The sequence below is a fragment of the Montipora foliosa genome, chromosome 10 (assembly GCF_036669935.1).
Source record: "Montipora foliosa isolate CH-2021 chromosome 10, ASM3666993v2, whole genome shotgun sequence".
NCBI classification, from domain to species: domain Eukaryota; kingdom Metazoa; phylum Cnidaria; class Anthozoa; order Scleractinia; family Acroporidae; genus Montipora; species Montipora foliosa.
In genome coordinates, this window is record NC_090878.1 from 36,421,170 (window position 1) to 36,440,309 (window position 19,140).

A 19,140-nucleotide genomic window follows, 5' to 3' on the forward strand; every position below is an offset into this window, starting at 1 on the left:
ATTATTTACAATACGTACATGTATACAGCAACTTTGCATTCATTATGACACAAATACATGTACAGACCTGTGCATTGTATTCATTAAGTTCATCCAAGTTACCTTTGCTTATATTATTAACCTCATGTAACCATCTTATTTACAGCATGGTGGAAAACAAAAGTGAAAAACCAAACAAAACCTCTCAGATGAAGAATTTACTTGTCAATGGGGCAGCCCAGGGTGCTTCAGGTGTCAATGGATTAAACACATTTCAGGAAGTTTTATTCTGGGCATGTTTGGGTCTAGTACAATCTGAGATGTGCTTTATGTGATTTCACACCTACATGTAATAACATTAACTGTCCAAAACCTTTTTTTGTAAGTGTGGTTTTCCTCTGGCTGAAGAATGAAAGAAGCGGAAAACGTTTTTCTCACACACGGTTGGGAGTCTGGGTACAGGTGTGCGGGGGGTTTCAGGTCACGTGGTTTGTGTAGGTTTCAGGTTTTGCCATCCGCGATTGCCTGACATGCCCCACCCACCCGTGGAGTACTTGTAGAATGTGTTAAGTTGAGGTGAACTTATTCTCTAGCCACTTTTTTGTGTCTTTGTATGACAAATTTGATGTTCTTATGTTAATAAAGGTCATGCTGTGTGGTTTGGCTTGGCATGGCTCCTAGCAGTGTGTGAGAGAAAACGTTTTTACTTGCATGAGAGCAATATCAGCACAAGAAAAAAAAAAGTTTTACTTAAGAGCAAACTTAAGGATTTTACTTATCTATGGGTTCTGATTCGGGTGTAACAGGGCTTAGCCCTGCTCTTAATTTTCTTTGAGTGATATTACTGCAAACATGAAAATCACCTGTATCAGTGTCAAAACTGACAGTAGCATGAAATCGTTTGCCATGCTTCAAGATGTCAAGAGTGAGAGCAATGTCGGGACTTTCTCTGATATCTTGGATCCTTAACAAAGCTCGCTCGAGGTTGAGCCAGAAGCTGATTTCTTGCAAGGCAGTGCCAGATGCAGGGTCACGGTCAAGTTTGGTCACCTGATGGTAAACAAAGGTACAATAGGGTCATCTCTTGATTGAAATGAACAAAGCAAAAATAATCATGTGTTTCATAAAAAAAAAATTATATTATGTCCTTATACCGTATGTGGAATATTCGGGTTAACCCATGTGCTTTTGAGGAACTTGTTGTTAACTGCTTCTTGGTCACATCCACCCTCTTTCTTTCCACTGATTTAATTAGCCCAGGTAATATTTAACAATAGTTATTATTCCATGAGTGCAATTGTTGCATATGAGAAGGAAAATAGCCAAAGAGACGTGTAGCACCAAGTTGGCTATAACAAGTTTCGCATCCAACAAGTGCACATTGCATTATTAAAATAATTTCATCAAAACTTGTCAGATGTTTTGTCCTGGGAAATTTTGGTCCTGCACACATTATTCAGCTGGGCAACACTTGTCTCTTAAATTGAGTTTCCATATTAGGTCATACAGTATGACCTGATGACCAAGATTGAGTGAACCAATCAGAAGGCTAGAAAGGCAACATCCGAGATAAAAAATGTAATAAATAGTGATAATAATGGTATGAAGGTGATAGTGAGTGTATGTTTAACTTATACACGCGAGTTAACAAATAATTTGTAGAAACTTACGCAGAGTTTATAACATTAGTGCTCTAAAATTAATGTTGGCTGGCATGAAGCTCATAACAGGTGAAGGGTGCTAAAAATAGTAGCTTAAAGGTGGGTGGCAAGGAATTGCCTGCCATAAGATGCAGTATTCCATTTAACGGTTGGCTAGACATGAGGTAAGCCTTAGCATACACCCTCAAATCAGCAAAACTGACAGTTATCAATGAAATGGGAAAAGCAAAAACCTCTGTAAACTATTCAACCGAGGAAGAATGTTTAAACAACAGCCAAAAAGACCTCAAGTAGATTACAAACCTTTTGAATTTCTTTAATCCATCTGTTAACCCCATTCTGCAACTGATTCAAGAAACTTGAATCTTCAACTTTATCTCCAAAATCTTGAACTTTTGGTCTACGACCTTCTTCAGCTGTTTTCTTGACCATTGCTGTGACAGTGGGATGAATAGCAAGGGAAATTTCAGGGATGTCGATGTTTTGTTGCAAATGAAGGAGGCCCATTTCCAGCTCTGCAATCTTCTTTTCCACAGATGGTACCATTTTGTCGCCATCCCTAAGAATATAAAAAATGAAAGCGTACTCAAACATCAAACAGATTGAGTTAGCCAGGGGCCAGTCCTACATGTATATTAGAGAACAAAATGAATAATTGTGGAACATAAGGAAAACTAATGACAGTGCAGAGGCAGCCAAGTTGGAGACTTTTTTAAAAAGGAAAAGAGAAGAAGCTTAGTACAGAAAGCCCCCACTTCCTCATAGTTTTCCCCTCAGTTCACCTTGCCAATTTCTTTTTTACTGGTCTCCAGTTCAGAGTCTGTTCCACGCTATTATTGAGGGGCAGGTACAAAACACAGGTCTCATTCACAGATCTCTATTTTATCAATACAGAAACAAACCTAAACCAAGGCTGCTGCCTAAGAAGATTTTTCTGGAGCCCTTCGGGCTTCCAACGTTAAGTCAGAAGCTGGAGTCATTTTTTTCAAGAGCCCAGAATAAGATTATGGTAATTAAAAGTGAGGACGAATCACCTTGTGTAAGTTAGGTGCTTGTCCGGGTTACTCATTCAGAAACGCTGTGACAATGACAATGGCGGCGGTGCCACGCAAGAATCGCGGGTGGCAAAGATTGTATATTTTTTGCATTAGTTACATTCTAATCAGAGGACTATCGCCTCAGATTGCCTCAAATGATCTGAATAATATCTCAAACAGTTTTTATGCTGGTAAAACTACATCTATGTACTGCAATTATCTTCAACGCTACTAAAAGCAAAGAACAAGACAACCGAGATATCTGCTTTGATGAAATTGGCCAAACTGCCCAGACTCATGCAATAATGGTCTTTGGCTTCTCTACTCTTGCTATCGGGTGACATTTGCCCTAATCCAGGATAAGCATACTCAGTACTGAACTCTACTGGCCTCAAAATTGCTCATCTGAACATCCAAAGTTTGCCCAAACACCTCGATGAATTCAAAATCCTCATGGCGGACAATCCGTTTGATGTGATGTGTCTCAGTGAAACCTGGCTAAATTCCACCTGGTCTGATAATGAGCTCCACATTGATGGTTACCATATCATAAGAAGAGATCGTGACGACTCGCAAAGAGGTGGCGGCACTGTCATATATTAAAGCACGAAATTCATGGCTAGGCAACGATCCAATCTTTCTATTCCAGACATTGAAACTGTTTGGCTGGAGCTAACTCTCCCAAACCGCAAAAAAACCCTCATATTCTCGCTTTATAAACCACCTAGCACTGCTTTTGATGCGTTTAAAGCAAGCTTGGACAACGTTCTGGATCAATCAGCCAGTGAAGGAGTCAAGACACTTATACTCTGTGACTTTAATTGTGAAATTATGCTTCCTAAAAGATTGCCAAGAATCTCTAAAGAACTCATGCAACTACTAGGTAAATATGTATCAATTAGATCAACTCATTAAGGAACCGATGCACATTTCCAAACACTCTTCTACGAGAATTGACCTGGCATTTACAAATGACGCTGAAAAAATCATCAAGTCAGGTGTGCTACAGTGCTCGATTAGCGATCACTCGCTGATATTTTTGACAAGACGAGCGAAAAAACTACGTAGCCCCGGGAAAAATATTCAATACCAAAACTTTAAACGCTACTCAAGTGAAAACTTTGCTGCTGATTTACATGAGGCCTCCTGGGAGAAAGTTGACACCAGTTTGACTGTTGACGAAGCATGGACTGCATTTGCTGAAACACTTAACGCAACAGCTGATAAATACGCACCTCTTGCCACAAAGAGAGTGCGCGCTGAAAGTCTACCATGGCTAACCTGTGAGATAAGGGAACTGATGCGAAAATGCGATTTCCACCATAAATGGGCGCACAAGCAAAAGACAACTGAAGAATGGGTTAAATACAAAGAGCTGCGAAATAAAACAACTCCCCTCATTAGAAATGCTAAACAAGATTACTACTCCAACTTGATTGAAGAAAATAAGAAAGACTCGTCCAAATTGTGGAAAACGTTGAAATCCATCATTGCTATCAAATCTAAGATGTCAACCATTGAGTCACTTGAGACTGACAGCAGTGTTATTCAGGATCCTAAGAAGATCTCACAGAGCTTTGCTAAGTACTTTTCTACTGCAATTGAAAAACTGAGACAGCGTATGACTTCTGTATTATCGGCCCCCAGACCTCCTGCAAATCGATCCTCAAACAACTTCAAGCTTTCTCAAGTTAGTGAATCCTTTGTAGCTAAAGAACTCAAGAAATTGGAAAGCAACAAATCTACTGGATTACATAACATCCCAGCACGACTTCTTCTTCGACGCACTTGCCATACCCCTAGCATACTTATGAATAGGTCGATAAATGAGGGGTCTATTCCCGCAAGCTGGAAACATGCCATCGTAAATCCATTGTTCAAGTATGGTTCAAAATCTGATACCTCCAATTATCGCCCAATCTCAGTTCTGCCAGTCCTTGCAAAGATCCTAGAAAAGGCAGTTCACAAAATGGTGTATAATTTCTTACTAAAGCACAACCTCCTATCTTCTTATCAATCCGGTTTCCGTCCACTACATTCTACTGCTACCAGCCTAATCAATATTACAAACACTATTCTGCACAACATCGACAAAGGAAAACTTACAGGCCTGGAATTTCTGGACCTATCTAAGGCTTTTGATACCCTCGACCACGAATTAATACTTACGAAATTGGCAGATTTTGGCCTAAGTAACTCTTCAGTGAATTGGTTCAATGCGTATCTTACTAATAGAACCCAAAGTGTTAGCATTAATGGCATTCAATCTGACGCTGAACCCATACTATATGGTGTGCCCCAGGGGTCTGTCTAGGGACCTCTATTGTTCATAATGTACATTAACGATCTACCGTCAGTAACAAAGTACTGTAAAGTCCATCTTTACGCTGACGACACCCTGTTGTTTTTTGAAAGCAGTTCTGTGCAAGCTATTGAGGCTGCTCTGTCCCATGACCTCGACCACATTGTCAAATGGTTGAACCAAAACTACTCATGTTAAATCACTTGAAAACCAAAGTTATCCTTATGGGAACCCACCAAAAACTGAGCTCAGTCCAGTCATTCACAGTTAGTGTTAATGACAAAGATCTTGAAAGGGTATACAAATTTAAATATGTGGGCGTGATTCTGGATCCATGCCTAACATGGAACGAACACATTGAACATATCGGAAATAAAATCTCGTCCCGCCTTGGAATGCTACGTAGAGCCCGAAAAGTTATCCTAAAAGAAGCTTGCATTACTCTGTTTAATGCTATGGTTCTACTGTTATTCGATTACTGTTGCATTGTGTGGGATGGTTGTGGTCAGCGAAACAAGAACTACCTTAACCGTCTTCTCAAGCGAGCTGCGGGAATAATTGCGGGTTGCAAGGCTACCAATACCGATATATAGCAAACAATGAAGTGGCCATCCCTACAATGCCGCAGAGAACACCAAAAGTGCATACAGGTCTATAAGTGTATTGATCAATGGCTTGGCTACAGCATATCTACTAGACGGCTTCCACTCCTCGGAGCAGATCCATAACTCGTAACTTGTGCCATGATCAGTCTCTCACTAGTTTTAAACTGAGAGTCAAGAAACATCTAAATCATCTTAGTTAATTTTTCACCTTCATGAAATCTTCGAATGATTTTTTGCTTTCATTTATGTAAAATAATTATTATTTTATTTCTTATTCATATCATTCTGTACAGATCTCCATTTAAACCAGCTATTCTGAACTGGAATTTCTGTATAAATAATGTATATAAATAAATAAGTAAATAAATATAAATGTGGCTGCAAGCGCTGCCAAGTAAGGCGCCCCAGGCGACAGGGTGACCGTTAGGCAGCAGCCTTGTAAACATTCATTAAAGCTAACCTTAGGCCTAAAAAGTCTTGTTTTACGTCTAATTAAGCCTAAAGGTTGCTTTAATGAATGTTTAGGCTTGTTTCTGTATTGGAAATACAGAGACCTATGAATGAGACCTGTGACCTGAGACTTGTGTTTTGTACCTGCCAAAAATTGAGTGCTCTAGTGCTCTAGTCATGATCAAGATCCGTAGCCATATTCTTTTTAAAACTACAGCGTTGAAAAGTAAAGTACAGGCAAATTTGTTTTGCTTTCAAAAAGCAAAATAAAGCAGTGCTTGCACATGTTGTAACTAATGAAGACCTTTCGAATGAGTTCTGATTGGCTTAGAGTTGCTCTGTTGCTCAGTGAAATTTCATGCTCTATTGGTTCGTTCGGCGAACAAGCTACATGTACACTACACCACGAATGTTTATTCACAATCATCATGTCCTTGAAGCGTAAGCAATCCGTTCTTTCAATAAAAGATAAACAGGCTATAATTTTGCGATTAAAGAAAAAAGAAAAAGGAACAAATTTGTCAGCTGAATGTGGTGTTAGTTAACGGCAGATATCTGATATACGCGAGAGCAAGGAAAAGATCATGAAGTTTGTTGACACGTGTACAGGTATTCACAACGGACAGTGAGGATGTAGACCATCTTGTTGTTTTGATTAAATGTCGCTTTCTTGATTTAATCAGTTTTTATTCCTCATTAATATTCATATTCTCAATTATCTGGACCCTCGATTATCCGGACTATTTCATCTAGTCCCAACGAGTCCGGATAATCAAGGTTCGACTGTACACGTACTGTAAAGCCAGACTTCTGCGAAAAACACAGGTGCACAATAAGAACAAAGGGTTCAAGCTCCATTGTCATGTGATTGCATCACAACACTAGATGCATTTCATCATAGGGGGTTTCCTGATGTTCAACGTACACTTCTCTCGCACAAGATTCGTCATCGACAAGTTCATCTTGTTGTCCGTCCACAAGATACATGTAGTCTTGTGTGTTATCAAGGTTTTTTTAGTACTCCATATTTGACAAAATACGACTCGATCATCTCTTCAGGCAGAACTGAGGTCAATCCACCAAGAATTACTGCTAAATTGGTGTTTACTCTGTAAATGCTCCTTTCATGCTTTCAGTCACACGAGCTTCGAAAGCATTAACAAGCAGGCTTCTTCGTCTCCCCAGTCCCAACACGTGGAGCATGCCAAACTCTTCATTCCTTCGGCATCCATTCGGCCTTTCTCTTGGGCGTCGCTGATAACCCTGTGCTTGTTTTCAACTTTAGGCACCGTTTTCCTCTTGAAAATCACCATTGGTCTTAAATTTGATCCATCACGAGCACACGCCAACAAAACAGTTGCGTGACATTAATTTTCTTCTGTGCGGTGTAATGTTGATCATTCAGTTCCACGGCATATGGAAGATCAGTGGCGTTTTGTCCACATTTCCAGTAACATGTAGTGGGTAGTTGTGTTCTTTGCAAAGTTTTATAATATAACATTGTGAAATCGGATGATCTTCAGCGAAATTAACGAGCGTTATTTATCAGACCGACATCGTAAACTCCAGGGAGTTTCGTGGCCATTTTGATGTTTCAGTTTATCGCTCAAAAGTGAAGGCTATGTTGTTCAGTTGTTCATTTAAGCAGAAAGGTTAATTTATTAGTGGATCTGGGTCAAGCCTTTCACTTTTCAATCAAAAACCAATGCGTCTTTGTTTTTACGCTAATGAGGGACGCGTGTCTAAACCAATGGATTCCGTGTATAATATATACGCATCTCAATTTTCGGAGCTGTTTTAGCGGAAAAAAAGTGCGTATTATACACGGGTAAATACGGTAAAATGTGAGATGCATAATATTGCTGGTCTGGACTGATCGAGAGAACCCTGTTGTATAAAAACAGCCGTTGTTAGGTTAGATTCCATGGAAATATTTTGTACAGGTAATCACATGATTTAGAGTGCAATTTGGAATAAACAACCACAAGTAAATCTTTTCAAAGGCAAACAAATTGGCAAGTGCAGTTTGTACATGTAGTATTTGAAAAAAACTACAAGTACTTATTTATCCCAAATTGTACCAGAAAAATCATGTGATTACTTATTAGCAATATACATGACAAAATTTTGAGATGGTTAAGCAGAAGCAATGCATGCATACCACACAATCACAAAAAAAAGCGCCGTAAATTGTGCCATCTAGGGCTTGAATTTGATTGCCTATCACTCACTTTGCTTGCTCATTGACCAATTGAAAAGCAAGAATTCTGTGAGTAAATTGGACTGAACTTACTCCTTTTTGCACTGTGTTTACAAAAAAACTGCACTGCTCTCAGCCAATCAGAATCAAGTAATTTTTTCCTGTATATTATAATTACAGAAAAAGACAAACACTAATTGAAAGAAGGGGGTAGTATCTAAAGAAACTGTGGTGCTGCCTCAGTGGGGAAGTAGTATACAAAAATTTGGTTTTATCAACGGAGTTGATAATGTAAATTGGTCACCGTACACAATTTACATCATCAACTCCGTTGATAAAACCAAATTTTTGTATACAAATTGAAAGAGCTGCATGTTCACGTAATGGTTTTGAAGAATTTCCAAGTCACTAACAACATATTTTAAGTTTCCCTCAGCTGATACATTTCTGTTGAGTTGACAAGCATTTCCCAATGCTGAGAATTTGCAAACAGGAATATCATTTCCCATTCAAGAAGCAAGAAATAAATTAGAGTTTGGCCGTCTCACAAAGCACTAAGTGTAACTATAAATTTGCATAATATTAATACTTTAACACACCCATCGAAGATATTGAAGCAATCCCGGGGAAAAAGCTAAATTCTCGAATTTGCAATCAATTTAACGTTGCTATAAACTAGCAAAAAACACCAGAATACGGAATCTACATTCGCGTGAGAATGCAACCATTTGAATGCTGAAATAAACATGAAATGTACTACCTGTCTGCTTTGCCGGACTTTCTCACGAAAGACTTGAAATACGGCGCCACTGCATTGCTTATGTAGGAATGAAGTGTTTCATAAGGCGATCCTTCGTTAAGATTGATCACACGAACTTGCGAGGTAATCTTTTTGTCAGCATCAACTATCGCTCCTCGTTTGATGAAGGCCACACTGGACAGTTTAGGCGCGGTGTAATGAATATCCAAATCGATTGAGTATATGGCTCTTTCTCGCTCGGATTCCGCTCCGCTTTCAGTGGAAGAAGTTTCATCGCTCTCTTCTTCGTCTTTGAGTGGTGTTCGTGTCACGAGAAGGCTTCTTGTCTGGGCATCGGCCAGAAATTTTCTTATGTAGTCCACATGCAGAGGGTCTTTCAAAGTCGTGTCGAGCTCGATGGGGACTTCTGGGTCGCCTTCTAGAAGAAGTGGTACAACTCGACGCAAATAATTGCTAAAATTTTTCACATCCACCACAGCCGCTTCTGGAGGAGTTGGAGAACCAAGTCCTCCATCCGAGGCACCCTCCATGGCGGGTCAGATGCTATTACAACCTTTCTTTGATCGAAAATATGAACTTCTTTCTTCACCGGCTTCTTCGACTTCAGTTTTACCACGCTCAATAGTCACGTGATAAATGAATAATCGGTCCTTTCTAGGGTGGGGAAGAATGAAAAACGAAGAAGTGTGGTACATTTTGTTAATCAGTTTAAATTTAAGAGGACTCTGAATCCCATAAGTAAATTATTAAATTTGATTGGTAAAAATTACCTTCATCGTACTGGGAAATACAGAGGCCTTACCCTTCCCTTGATATATTTCTTTGCCGGGGTGTGTAGAGTGTCTCAAGAGGGTCCTGATAGGAGGGGAGGGGGGGGGGGGGTATAAATGTTATTTCCGGGTCAAGATTTGGGCTAAATCCCAGTTGTCAAATAAAAATCTCATTTTAGAGCATCTGTTTGTTGAATGAAGCAGTAAACAGTATGTCTTGAAGCAAAACATTTGATTACTGGAGGGCGGAGCCACAGGCACCTCAAGCTAAGTGTCGAGGAAAGCCAACAAAAATTTAAGGACTTGTATGGGAATCCCTATAACAGACTTGAAAAGACGATTATACGACAAAATCCTCAATTAAAAAAAGGCTACCATTATTGCCATTGTGGGTCACTTCCTTCCTGTGTGTTTTTCTTTTTTTTTTTCAGATTCGATACGATTTGAGTCATTTTCAATTCCTCGGTTGTCAACGGTCATAATAAAATCCCAAGGCTGCACACTAAATTCTCAGGAGCCCACCAAATTGAATCAAATATTCCTTATTCCTAGATAAAATGTTCCCACCATTACATTTTCCACATAAATTGTAATCAATTTACAAAGATTAAACTTTCATTTCAACCTACCAACAATGCAATAGTAGCCCTACGAGCGACCTTAGGTGGGAGTTTTTCATCTCCATGGAACCAAAATCATTTTTGGAACATACATTTCTCAGCTATGTTCTTTGTAACCGGCTTCGTAACCCTGCCCACTTTAACAAAGGGTCTCAGGCCATAGTTAACGGCCAACGTTTGTATACAGCTATTTTGAGAAAGGTTGTCGGAAAAAGTGCACGCGACAATCCTGAAAGGTATTGTGGGTGATTTTAAGTGCACTGTTTTTCAAGGAAATTTAAAAGAATCGTACGGGAGGCCACTGATATATGTTTGCGAGTGCTGAAGGAAAGTAACAAAAGTAGGTTCAACAGCTACAGTTGTTAGAAACACTGTATTGATCATATCCCATATTACCTTTCGGGATTGTCGCGTGCACTTTATTCTTGACAAACTTTCTCGAAATAGCAGTGAACGTAACCTTTCCTTGGTCTCAGACCATAGTTTGTTAATGACACTTTTTAAAAAAGTGTTTTTAAAGAGCACTGAAAATTTGCTTAATTTGCTGCTTTTAGGTCAAAAATGGGTAAGAATCTAAAGAAGTACCTTAATTAGTTCACACGTACAACATTCCTGACAACCCACTGACAAGATATGAAATACATTTATGGAACAAAGAGCTATTCATATTTAATTGTTGGTGTCTCTGTGAAGACACAGACTAGCCAGTTTTTTCAAGTTTTAATCCATTCCCATCCTCTCCATACCATCCTTGACTGCAAACAAGAAAGAAAAGCTTCAGTGCACTTCAGGTGGTCATTGGTAACACGACTACAGTATTATTTTGTGGTTTTCATTGATGCAAGGACATGTTTTAGTGTTTTGAAGTAAGACTAAAATAGCATGACACTGCCCCTTTAGAGTTTGTCAAAATGAAGGCAGTGTGACTGTGATTGGATGAAGGAGACAATGCAGTCATGTCGGGTAGGAGGTATAAGAAATGTGTCGTACACAAAAGTAACATCAATTTTAATTCAGTTATGTCTGCAAAGATCACAACAATATCAGGCGCAAATTGCACGTGAATTGCTCGCAGGTGAATAGTTAACAACTATTCACCTAAGTGGAGGGGGCTAGCGGTGGATATTCACCGAGCTGCGAAGCAGCGAGGTAAATATCCAACGCTAGCCACCAACACTGAGGTGAATAGTTGTTTTAGTATATACTAAAACAGTGACATAATATACAGCACAAAAAATTAATTTGGATGTTTTCTTCACTTGTCACGGATGCAAATCAGGACGCCATTTTTTCCCCGAGTTGCTCGGAGGTAAATAGCACAGGATATTCAGAGTTTGACGAGCCAATCAGCGCACAAGCTCAACGCTATCCACTGTTTTAGTATATACTACAAATGGATATCCGAAGTTTGAGTAGCCAATCAGCACGCACATTCAACGCTATCCACTGTTTTGGTATATACTAATATAGTATATAGTACTAATAACTCTTGACTAAACAGGGGTACAGTGTTGGCCAGAATGACAAAAATAAACGAACAAGTAAAATCTAGGTTTAGAGTGACCAGTTTGGCTGTACAAGGGCTATCCTTGGAGTGAAAGGAAATTCTTTTAGACGGTCCCACAAACATGTATGTTTACTTGTATGTAATGCTTAGAATCCCTTTAAAAAATATGAAATCACAAATTCAAAACACATACACATGTAACTGGGCAATTTTCTTTGCCAATCAGTGATTTTGATTACCAGGTAAAATGGCAAGTAACAAAGTGTTTCCTCTGCTGGGTAGGGGAAAATACTTGATACTTAAGCATATTAAATATTTTGAGCAAGAGCCGGTACAACGTAGATTTGATTTTAGTGGTGTTCTATATTTCGGCTGGCCAAATCAGCCTTCTTCAGGTACAATGACAGTTTACATTGGATTGCTTCTATGTACATTTATATAGTAAACGGATGTTGACGTAATACTGGAAAACATGTGATAAAACACGGCAGTTACAACAAATTTGAATTCAAATACTAAGAGTAACAGAAAAATAATGGAAGTGGCTCTAAATAATAGACTGAAATCTAATACGGTTCTTCACAGATATTAAGACCATTGGGATCAATCATCCTGCCATTTGAAATTAAAAAAGCTTCCCTGGCCTTAAGGATCGAGTCTCTGTTAGAAAATATTTTTTCGATACAAAAATTAGAGATGTTGTGGAGAGAGGAGTGGAAATGTTCTGCGACTGTAGTAGGTTTAGATTTGGTGTTAGTGTTATATTAAGTGCGGCGGTGTTCATTAAAACGGTATTTTAAACGTCATTTAGTTTCTCCTATGTTAAGCAAATTTCCTACATAGGAGAAAGCTCAGAGATCCAAATGCAATCAAGTCATACACTTCAAAAGATAATTGAAGAGACCCACACAGTCACCAAACCCCAGATTGACACTTCATAGTCCCTGTGGACATGATGCCACTTACCAGAATAGGAATTCAAAGAACCACTCTGGGTGATACAATAACTTTACGTTTTATTGATGCAATTGGGGAATCTCTGCTCATGTCTCATGAACATACAAAGTGACACGTTTAGGTCGATATTTTGCAACTCAGTTAAAACAATCTTTCAAAAATCCCATGCAACTTGGGAGTGAGTTCCAAGAACATGCATTGGGTTTGGATGTTGAATCATTAAAAGGAAAAACTTGGAAAACTTGGATTAAGTTGCTGTCCAACCCATACTCCAATCTGCAGGTGGTGTTACTAGTACCAATGCAAAACATTCATCTATCAATGATATGATGCACTCAGGTTCAGGAAGAAGATCAGTGAGCACTAAAAAGGCATGTTGATTCAACAAAAGACGAGAGAACAATTTGAAATCTTTGCATTGTTTGCAGTGATAATAATGGCAATGTTTTCTATTTACAAAAATAAGTTATTCCAAATACATCGATTTCTCTGTTCAGACTGCCATCTTGTTCTCATCAATGTGTTGATCTCAAGCTCTTGAAATAAGTCTTTGAACATGTATCAGTTTTCCCTGACTATCAAAGGCTACTGGTTTGCACTTTCACAAGCGTCAATCCAATCGCTATATACATCAACAGGTTCTGAAAGATCTAGTGCAAGTTAAAGAGAAATTAAATGGTATTGCCATCTCTTAAAGTTAACTACACATAGATAATTTAGGTTGCTAAGAAAAATGAAATGTTATATTAATAATATCAACAATAAATTTCACTCCAGTTTCCCAAAATAGCAAAACTCCAGAGCCTGAGCCCTCTTAGCCCATTGACGCCCAGGGGTTTCCCATTGACAAGTAAAATCGTCTGGCGTTAGACAGAGTAAAATACTAAGTCTGGCCGGTTTTGGCCAGTTTGGACGTCAGGCTGATGTAGTAGTCATCATCATCTGCTCCTCCATTCCATGCAATTGCATGTGGGCCAAGTATCACTTGATCTAAACCTAAACTAAGGGTTTTACTTGAGGTACTCTGGCCTTTGTTCCTCATCAAAATCTACTTATAGTATATTTTATCTGGTCACTGAAGTGTGCAAGGAGATCCGATGTGTACAATCAATCAATGTTGCTGATACAACTTGCAGAGACCTTGATCATTTGAGACCCTCCATGTGACTTTGATGCTAAAGGTGATAGCACGCTCACATCACGCTTTTAAAGCACAACACGGCTTGCGTGTCCTGATGACACAGATATGCGCATATTAAACAGCCAAAACAAAAGAAGACACACTTGCCTTATTTTCGAAGAGTTCAATCAGCAAATTCCATTGTCTTTCTTATCGTGCACGATGTCATGCTGTGTCTGCCAACGACCACACGCTTAGCGTGCAGTTAAACACGCTTGGTATCAATAAAGCTAATGCCAATTTTTTTTTACAACGCAACTTACAAAAGCTTTGATGAATTAAAACAATTATTACGACTATCCGTGTAAAAAAAAATCGCAACCTGTGAGCACAGCTCGTGTATCCGTGTAAAATATCGCCAGTAGTGCGAATGGTAGTTTTGAGCCGTTCGAATAATTCAAGCTTTACTATATCCATACAAAAAATCGGCAGAAGTACAAACGATAATTTTGAACCCTTCGAATAACTGGAGCTTTAGAATATCCATGCAAGAAATCAGAAGTAGAACGGACGATAATTTTCAGCCGATCGAATAACTCAACCTTTTTGGAGCCAGTGAAATTTCAAAACTTCAGAAAATGCAACAGGGTGTCATAACATTTTCGAACGATGATCGATATACTTTTTGAAAGAGACTCGAGTTTAACACAAGAACTTTCCCAAACACAGTGGAAAGTTGACAGTATTTGGTTCCAACACTGTCGGCACAACTCAACCAAGTCACATGTATGCGACCATGCGTGACCTGTATCTGCTATGCATGTTGAATGTTTTTTGTAAAATTCCCATAAGCTTTTAAAAGAAACGAAATACTGTAATCCTTAACCTCAAATCTTTCTTGTCTGAGATTTGTTATTTGGCCTTTCCCTGCCTACTTTATCGAAGGCGAGAGATCATTTTATCCTCTGGACATGCCCGAATCTTCTGTTTTGTCGACACGAGCGACAAACAGCGGCAAGGTATACCAAAATCTCGAGATCTCAGCAGGCCCGCCACGCTGAAATCTCTTTAGATCATCTGGGATTTTTGTGATTTTTAAGAACTACCGTATCTCGAAGAATATACGTCTAATCAGGCGGCTTGGCTGATTTCGCATCTGGGCTTTTTCAACATGTACGTTCCAATACTTTGCAATGCGGCATTAAATTTTGTGTTATAATTATCCTATTCACATGTGAAAGAGGAAATGAAGGACTTAAATAAGAACTATCTTTGAGTTTACTGTTAGAGACGCATTTCTGATCTTTATCCCCGTACAATTGAAAAGGTTTGTTTGTTTTTTTTTTTTTGCCGGTGCGAATGACATGCAAAGGCAGCCTGCACACTAGCGGATTTTTTGTCGGCAGATGGCAGAAGTTTTCACTTGTCAGCTAGTGCAGTGTGAGATGAACTCCGACAAGTCTTCAGCAAGATCGGACAATAATCCTTGGGTTTGTAAACAATATATTTTTTTTCTCTTGTCATTAAATGGCGTATTTCCCAGTATGTCCTTTCCCGACGCTCTTCAATAAGCAAGTTAAATGCGCACATTTAGTGTGCTCTCTTGCTAGTGTGTTGTGTCATTTCGCAAACTTGTTTTCAAAGGTTAACACGCTTCTTTGTTCGACTGCTCACGCTTTGCTGTTTCTAGCATGTTCTATGAAACAAAAGAATTTGCTAATGAAGTGTGCTCCCGGACACACACATTAAGCGTGCTAAAACCAATTTCTATTGTTTTTAAGTGTAAGCGTGTGTTGTGACCGTGCTATAACCTTTAGCATCAAAGTCATATGGAAGGTCACATTAACTGTAGATTGATGTTCCAAAAACTGAATTCAATCGCAGTTTTATTATGCAATGTTTCTGAGGAATTAGGCACTTAAGTAACTGTCACGTAGAGCACATATTAAAATTTTGCTTTCGTTCAAACGAGAAAGTGCTTACTCCCCCCTGGATGGGATGTCAGTCCATCTCAGGGTTACCCCATCGCAGGGTTACCCCCAGCATTTTGCCAGTACCCATTTATACACCTGGGTGGAGAGAGGCACCATGGGAGTAAAGTGTCTTGCCCAAGAACAATACGACACAACACAATGTTCCCGGCCAGGACGCGAATCCGGACCACTCGATCCGGAGTCGAGCACACTAACCATGAGGCCAACGCACCTCCCACATGATGCAACCCAATACAAATTTATGAAAATTAATTTTGACATAAGATTGCCCATAGTTAATAAAACCAGGAATGACCTAAAATGATCTAAAATGACCTAAAAATGGGCTACAATGGTGTCTAAAATGGCCTACTTATTTTAGGTCATTTTAGATCATTTTAGGCCATTCCTTGTTTTAGGAACTTCGTAAGATTGCCATACAATGTAATCACGTGCAATACCCACTACAAAATAAAAAGGTAAACTTGACATAAAATGCCACAAAAAGGATACACGTGATAGGGCTCTGATAATCTTCCAAGCAAACTCGACACGAGATGTGTCCTGTATTTCTGACACGATCCCTGAAAAAAGAAAACCACTCAGTTTCATCAGTCTTGAAAAAATACACCCAAGGAAAAATAGTCTTCGGGCTGGAAAGACTGTAAATCAATTCAATTGGTTTTTGTGAAGAGAGAATTAAGTCAGAGTACATGTACAGAGAGGAAAACTCCACAAAAACGACAGCTTAAATCTAAGCATGACTACAAGTCCAAGGATCAAACCAAGGAATCATTGGTAGAAAGCCAATGCTAGATAGATATGAATAGAACGACCCGAGGTAATGAGAGAGTAGCGCAGATAAAATAGGTAAATTTATTGGATGAATAACACTACTAACTTCCCCTTTCTAACTTACATTTTAACCTCACAACTCTTTTCGTGGTTACAAAAGGGGCAGTTGAACTGCTTATCCAGGGGATCCTGCCTCCTTTTAGGTGCTGGCTTACGTTTAGATCTCCTTCTGCCCATTCTCGTTCGTGAACAACAGCATGCGAATACCTTAGTGACCGCGTGTGCACGATGCAGGCTTGGTTGCTATGAAAATCTGGAATCGGGAATGTAAAGCTAAAACTGTGGACTGCAGGAATCCATACGAGAGGGAAAAAGGACTACATTTTTTTGTCGCACTCTGTGAAACTGACGGCGAGAAATAACCAGTTTAAAGGCTTTGACGACAACGTGAGCATTCAACAGCTGATCGTTCGTTTTCTTTATTTCATTGAAAAACAAATCGGTTGTCGGGTTCCAGACACCCAATGACTGAAGCAAGACCCGTATGCTCGCATACTTATCTTTACGAACTAGATAATGACGACTTATTTTCTAGAAAGCAAAGACGAGCACGTGTTTAAATGAACGCTTGTGCTTTGTAAGCAAAAGCAAAGGCAGGCATCCAAGGTATCCCCAAAGACACATGGAGTTTCGCACCAACGCGTGTTTCATTAAAAAAAAAAAAAACAGTCAGTTGAGTAGTAATGAGCTATCCAGTCGTTGCGAAAATTTGGTTGTTAGACAAGTAGTAAAAAAACCTTCAGGTTTGATTGTCAGGGGTGGGGGAGATACGCTGCCTTTTAGTTCTGCCGAAGCTGAGCATTGCATTAATTCATTCTCTGGCTTGAGAAGAATGAACTCATATCTCAGAAACAGGATATGTACTTGCATCATTCCCTTAATATTGATATTAATGACATCTCCACAATCTTTGTTACAGGGGGAAAATGTTCCAGGGATGCCTCCCTTACGAGTAGGATTCACGACGTAGACGGTAAGGGATTAAATCAGTTGAGGGTGGGGAACGTAGGTTGGTCGAGAAGTAATTTGCCACTACCTTAAATTTTTCGAAAAATTTGCTTTTGGAGAGTTTTCATGTTGCCATGGTAACCTATTGCGTCACAATAGTAGGCGCATTTTGTTAAGCAAATATTAGTCTTTCATGCCCATATGGAACCATAACATTGCTGTTACGTGACACAGTGTTGTAGTTATATACCTTCTAGTAAGTGGTGAAACTGGCACCAGCCACCTTAAGGGCGATCTGTCCGAAGTACCTTATAAAACGTCTTACGTGTATCTTTACCCCAGCATGTTTTTTGCGGTGAAAAAAATATTTTACGATTTCCACCTCAATTTGGCCGTGACTGTAGTTGAGCGCTTGCTTTATTAGACGTTATCAGTCATGTTTGTACGAATTCGATTTACGTTTAGAAGCAAAGTGACTGAAAGGACACGGTTTTTGAACTGACTTTCAGTCAGTTTTAATTCATCTGGTTCTCATAATAAAGCATGAAGACTTAATAACAATTTTTCTCGTCAAAACTCATAATTTATCAAAATCATTTTTCTCCCAGAACACATCTTGCGCGACTTAAGATTTTTAGCTTGTTACATTTTTCCAAAAGATCACATTCTCTCTTTCACAGTCTCACAAGAGCCAATTCAAATAGTTTCAGCAATACATTTCCTTGATGTCTCGGAAATGAATTGATCAACTACATAAGATTTTCCAATTCCTTGCCATTGTGTTTTTCATGGAGGTGCTGTTTCGTCCCCATTCTTCAACGGTGCCCGTCCAATTCGTGTATCCTTGCAAGATGATTGACATCTCCCAGTTTCGTTTCATTGGGTCGCTCGGCGAAGTCTTTCATTGTCCCGTTCCTCTTTGGTCGCGAGTCTTCGACGGTCATTTTCGCCCCCTGACCAACGATTTTGTGAGGCGTGTCTGGAGAAACTTCTTCGACTGATTCTGCTCTACTGCCTTGTTCCGGAACGTCAGACAAAGTGGTGTTGCTCATATTCAGTTCCATGTCTTCTTCGGTACTGTTCGACTGTGAACCATCATTTTCTGGGGGAATGATAACATTGGCGCTGCTTTGTTCAGGTACATGTATTATGTTAGCGTTGATGTTTCGTCCAATGTCTTCTTCGGCACTGTTGCACCCAAAATTCTCAGATTCCTGGGGCTGTTTGATATTGGCGCCATCTTCTGAATCAGTTGGGTTAATGCGTTCATGAACGTCGGTCACAATCGGGTTTTTGTTCTGTTCGCTGTCTTCATCGGTACTATTGATATGCTGACCCCAAGAGGCTTCGTGGAGTTTGAGCAGAGTGGTTTCAACTTCCGGTTCTGTTTCATTGG

The 19,140-nt window shown here is 39.4% G+C and overlaps 2 protein-coding genes across 3 annotated transcripts in view; both read right to left on the reverse strand.

The window, feature by feature from the left end:
- LOC137974019 (cytoplasmic dynein 1 heavy chain 1-like) overlaps positions 1-9,826 on the reverse strand; it is a 115,140-nt gene extending 105,314 nt beyond the window's left edge. For both annotated transcript variants that reach the window (XM_068820941.1, XM_068820940.1), the window contains exons 1-3: positions 8,995-9,826; positions 1,944-2,199; positions 843-1,029 (exon numbers count right to left, since the gene is read on the reverse strand). In XM_068820941.1, the coding sequence (XP_068677042.1) occupies positions 843-1,029; positions 1,944-2,199; positions 8,995-9,524 (973 nt within the window). In that variant the 5' untranslated portion in view covers positions 9,525-9,826. The remainder of the gene's footprint in view (positions 1-842; positions 1,030-1,943; positions 2,200-8,994) is intronic.
- Positions 9,827-12,890: 3,064 nt separating this feature from the next.
- On the reverse strand, positions 12,891-17,000 carry LOC137973169 (transcription elongation factor 1 homolog). The gene is made up of 3 exons (XM_068819926.1): positions 16,861-17,000; positions 16,455-16,525; positions 12,891-13,498 (listed from the first exon to the last, which is right to left on the reverse strand). The coding sequence occupies exons 1-3, from the start codon at positions 16,971-16,973 to the stop codon at positions 13,434-13,436; spliced, it is 249 nt and encodes an 82-aa protein (XP_068676027.1). The 5' UTR covers positions 16,974-17,000; the 3' UTR covers positions 12,891-13,433.
- Positions 17,001-19,140: the final 2,140 nt, after the last annotated feature.

Excerpts from the sequence above, each read along its gene's own strand:
- LOC137973169 (XM_068819926.1), bottom strand. The coding sequence starts at position 16,973 with ATGGGCAGAAGGAGATCTAAACGTAAGCCAGCACCTAAAAGGAGGCAG. Across the intron at positions 16,526-16,860 it reads AAGAGTTGTGAGGTTAAAAT|GGATCGTGTCAGAAATACAG; the intron begins GTAAGTTAGAAA and ends TTCTTTTTTCAG. Across the intron at positions 13,499-16,454 it reads TTATCAGAGCCCTATCACGT|ATCTTTCAGAACCTGTTGAT; the intron begins GTATCCTTTTTG and ends AACTTGCACTAG.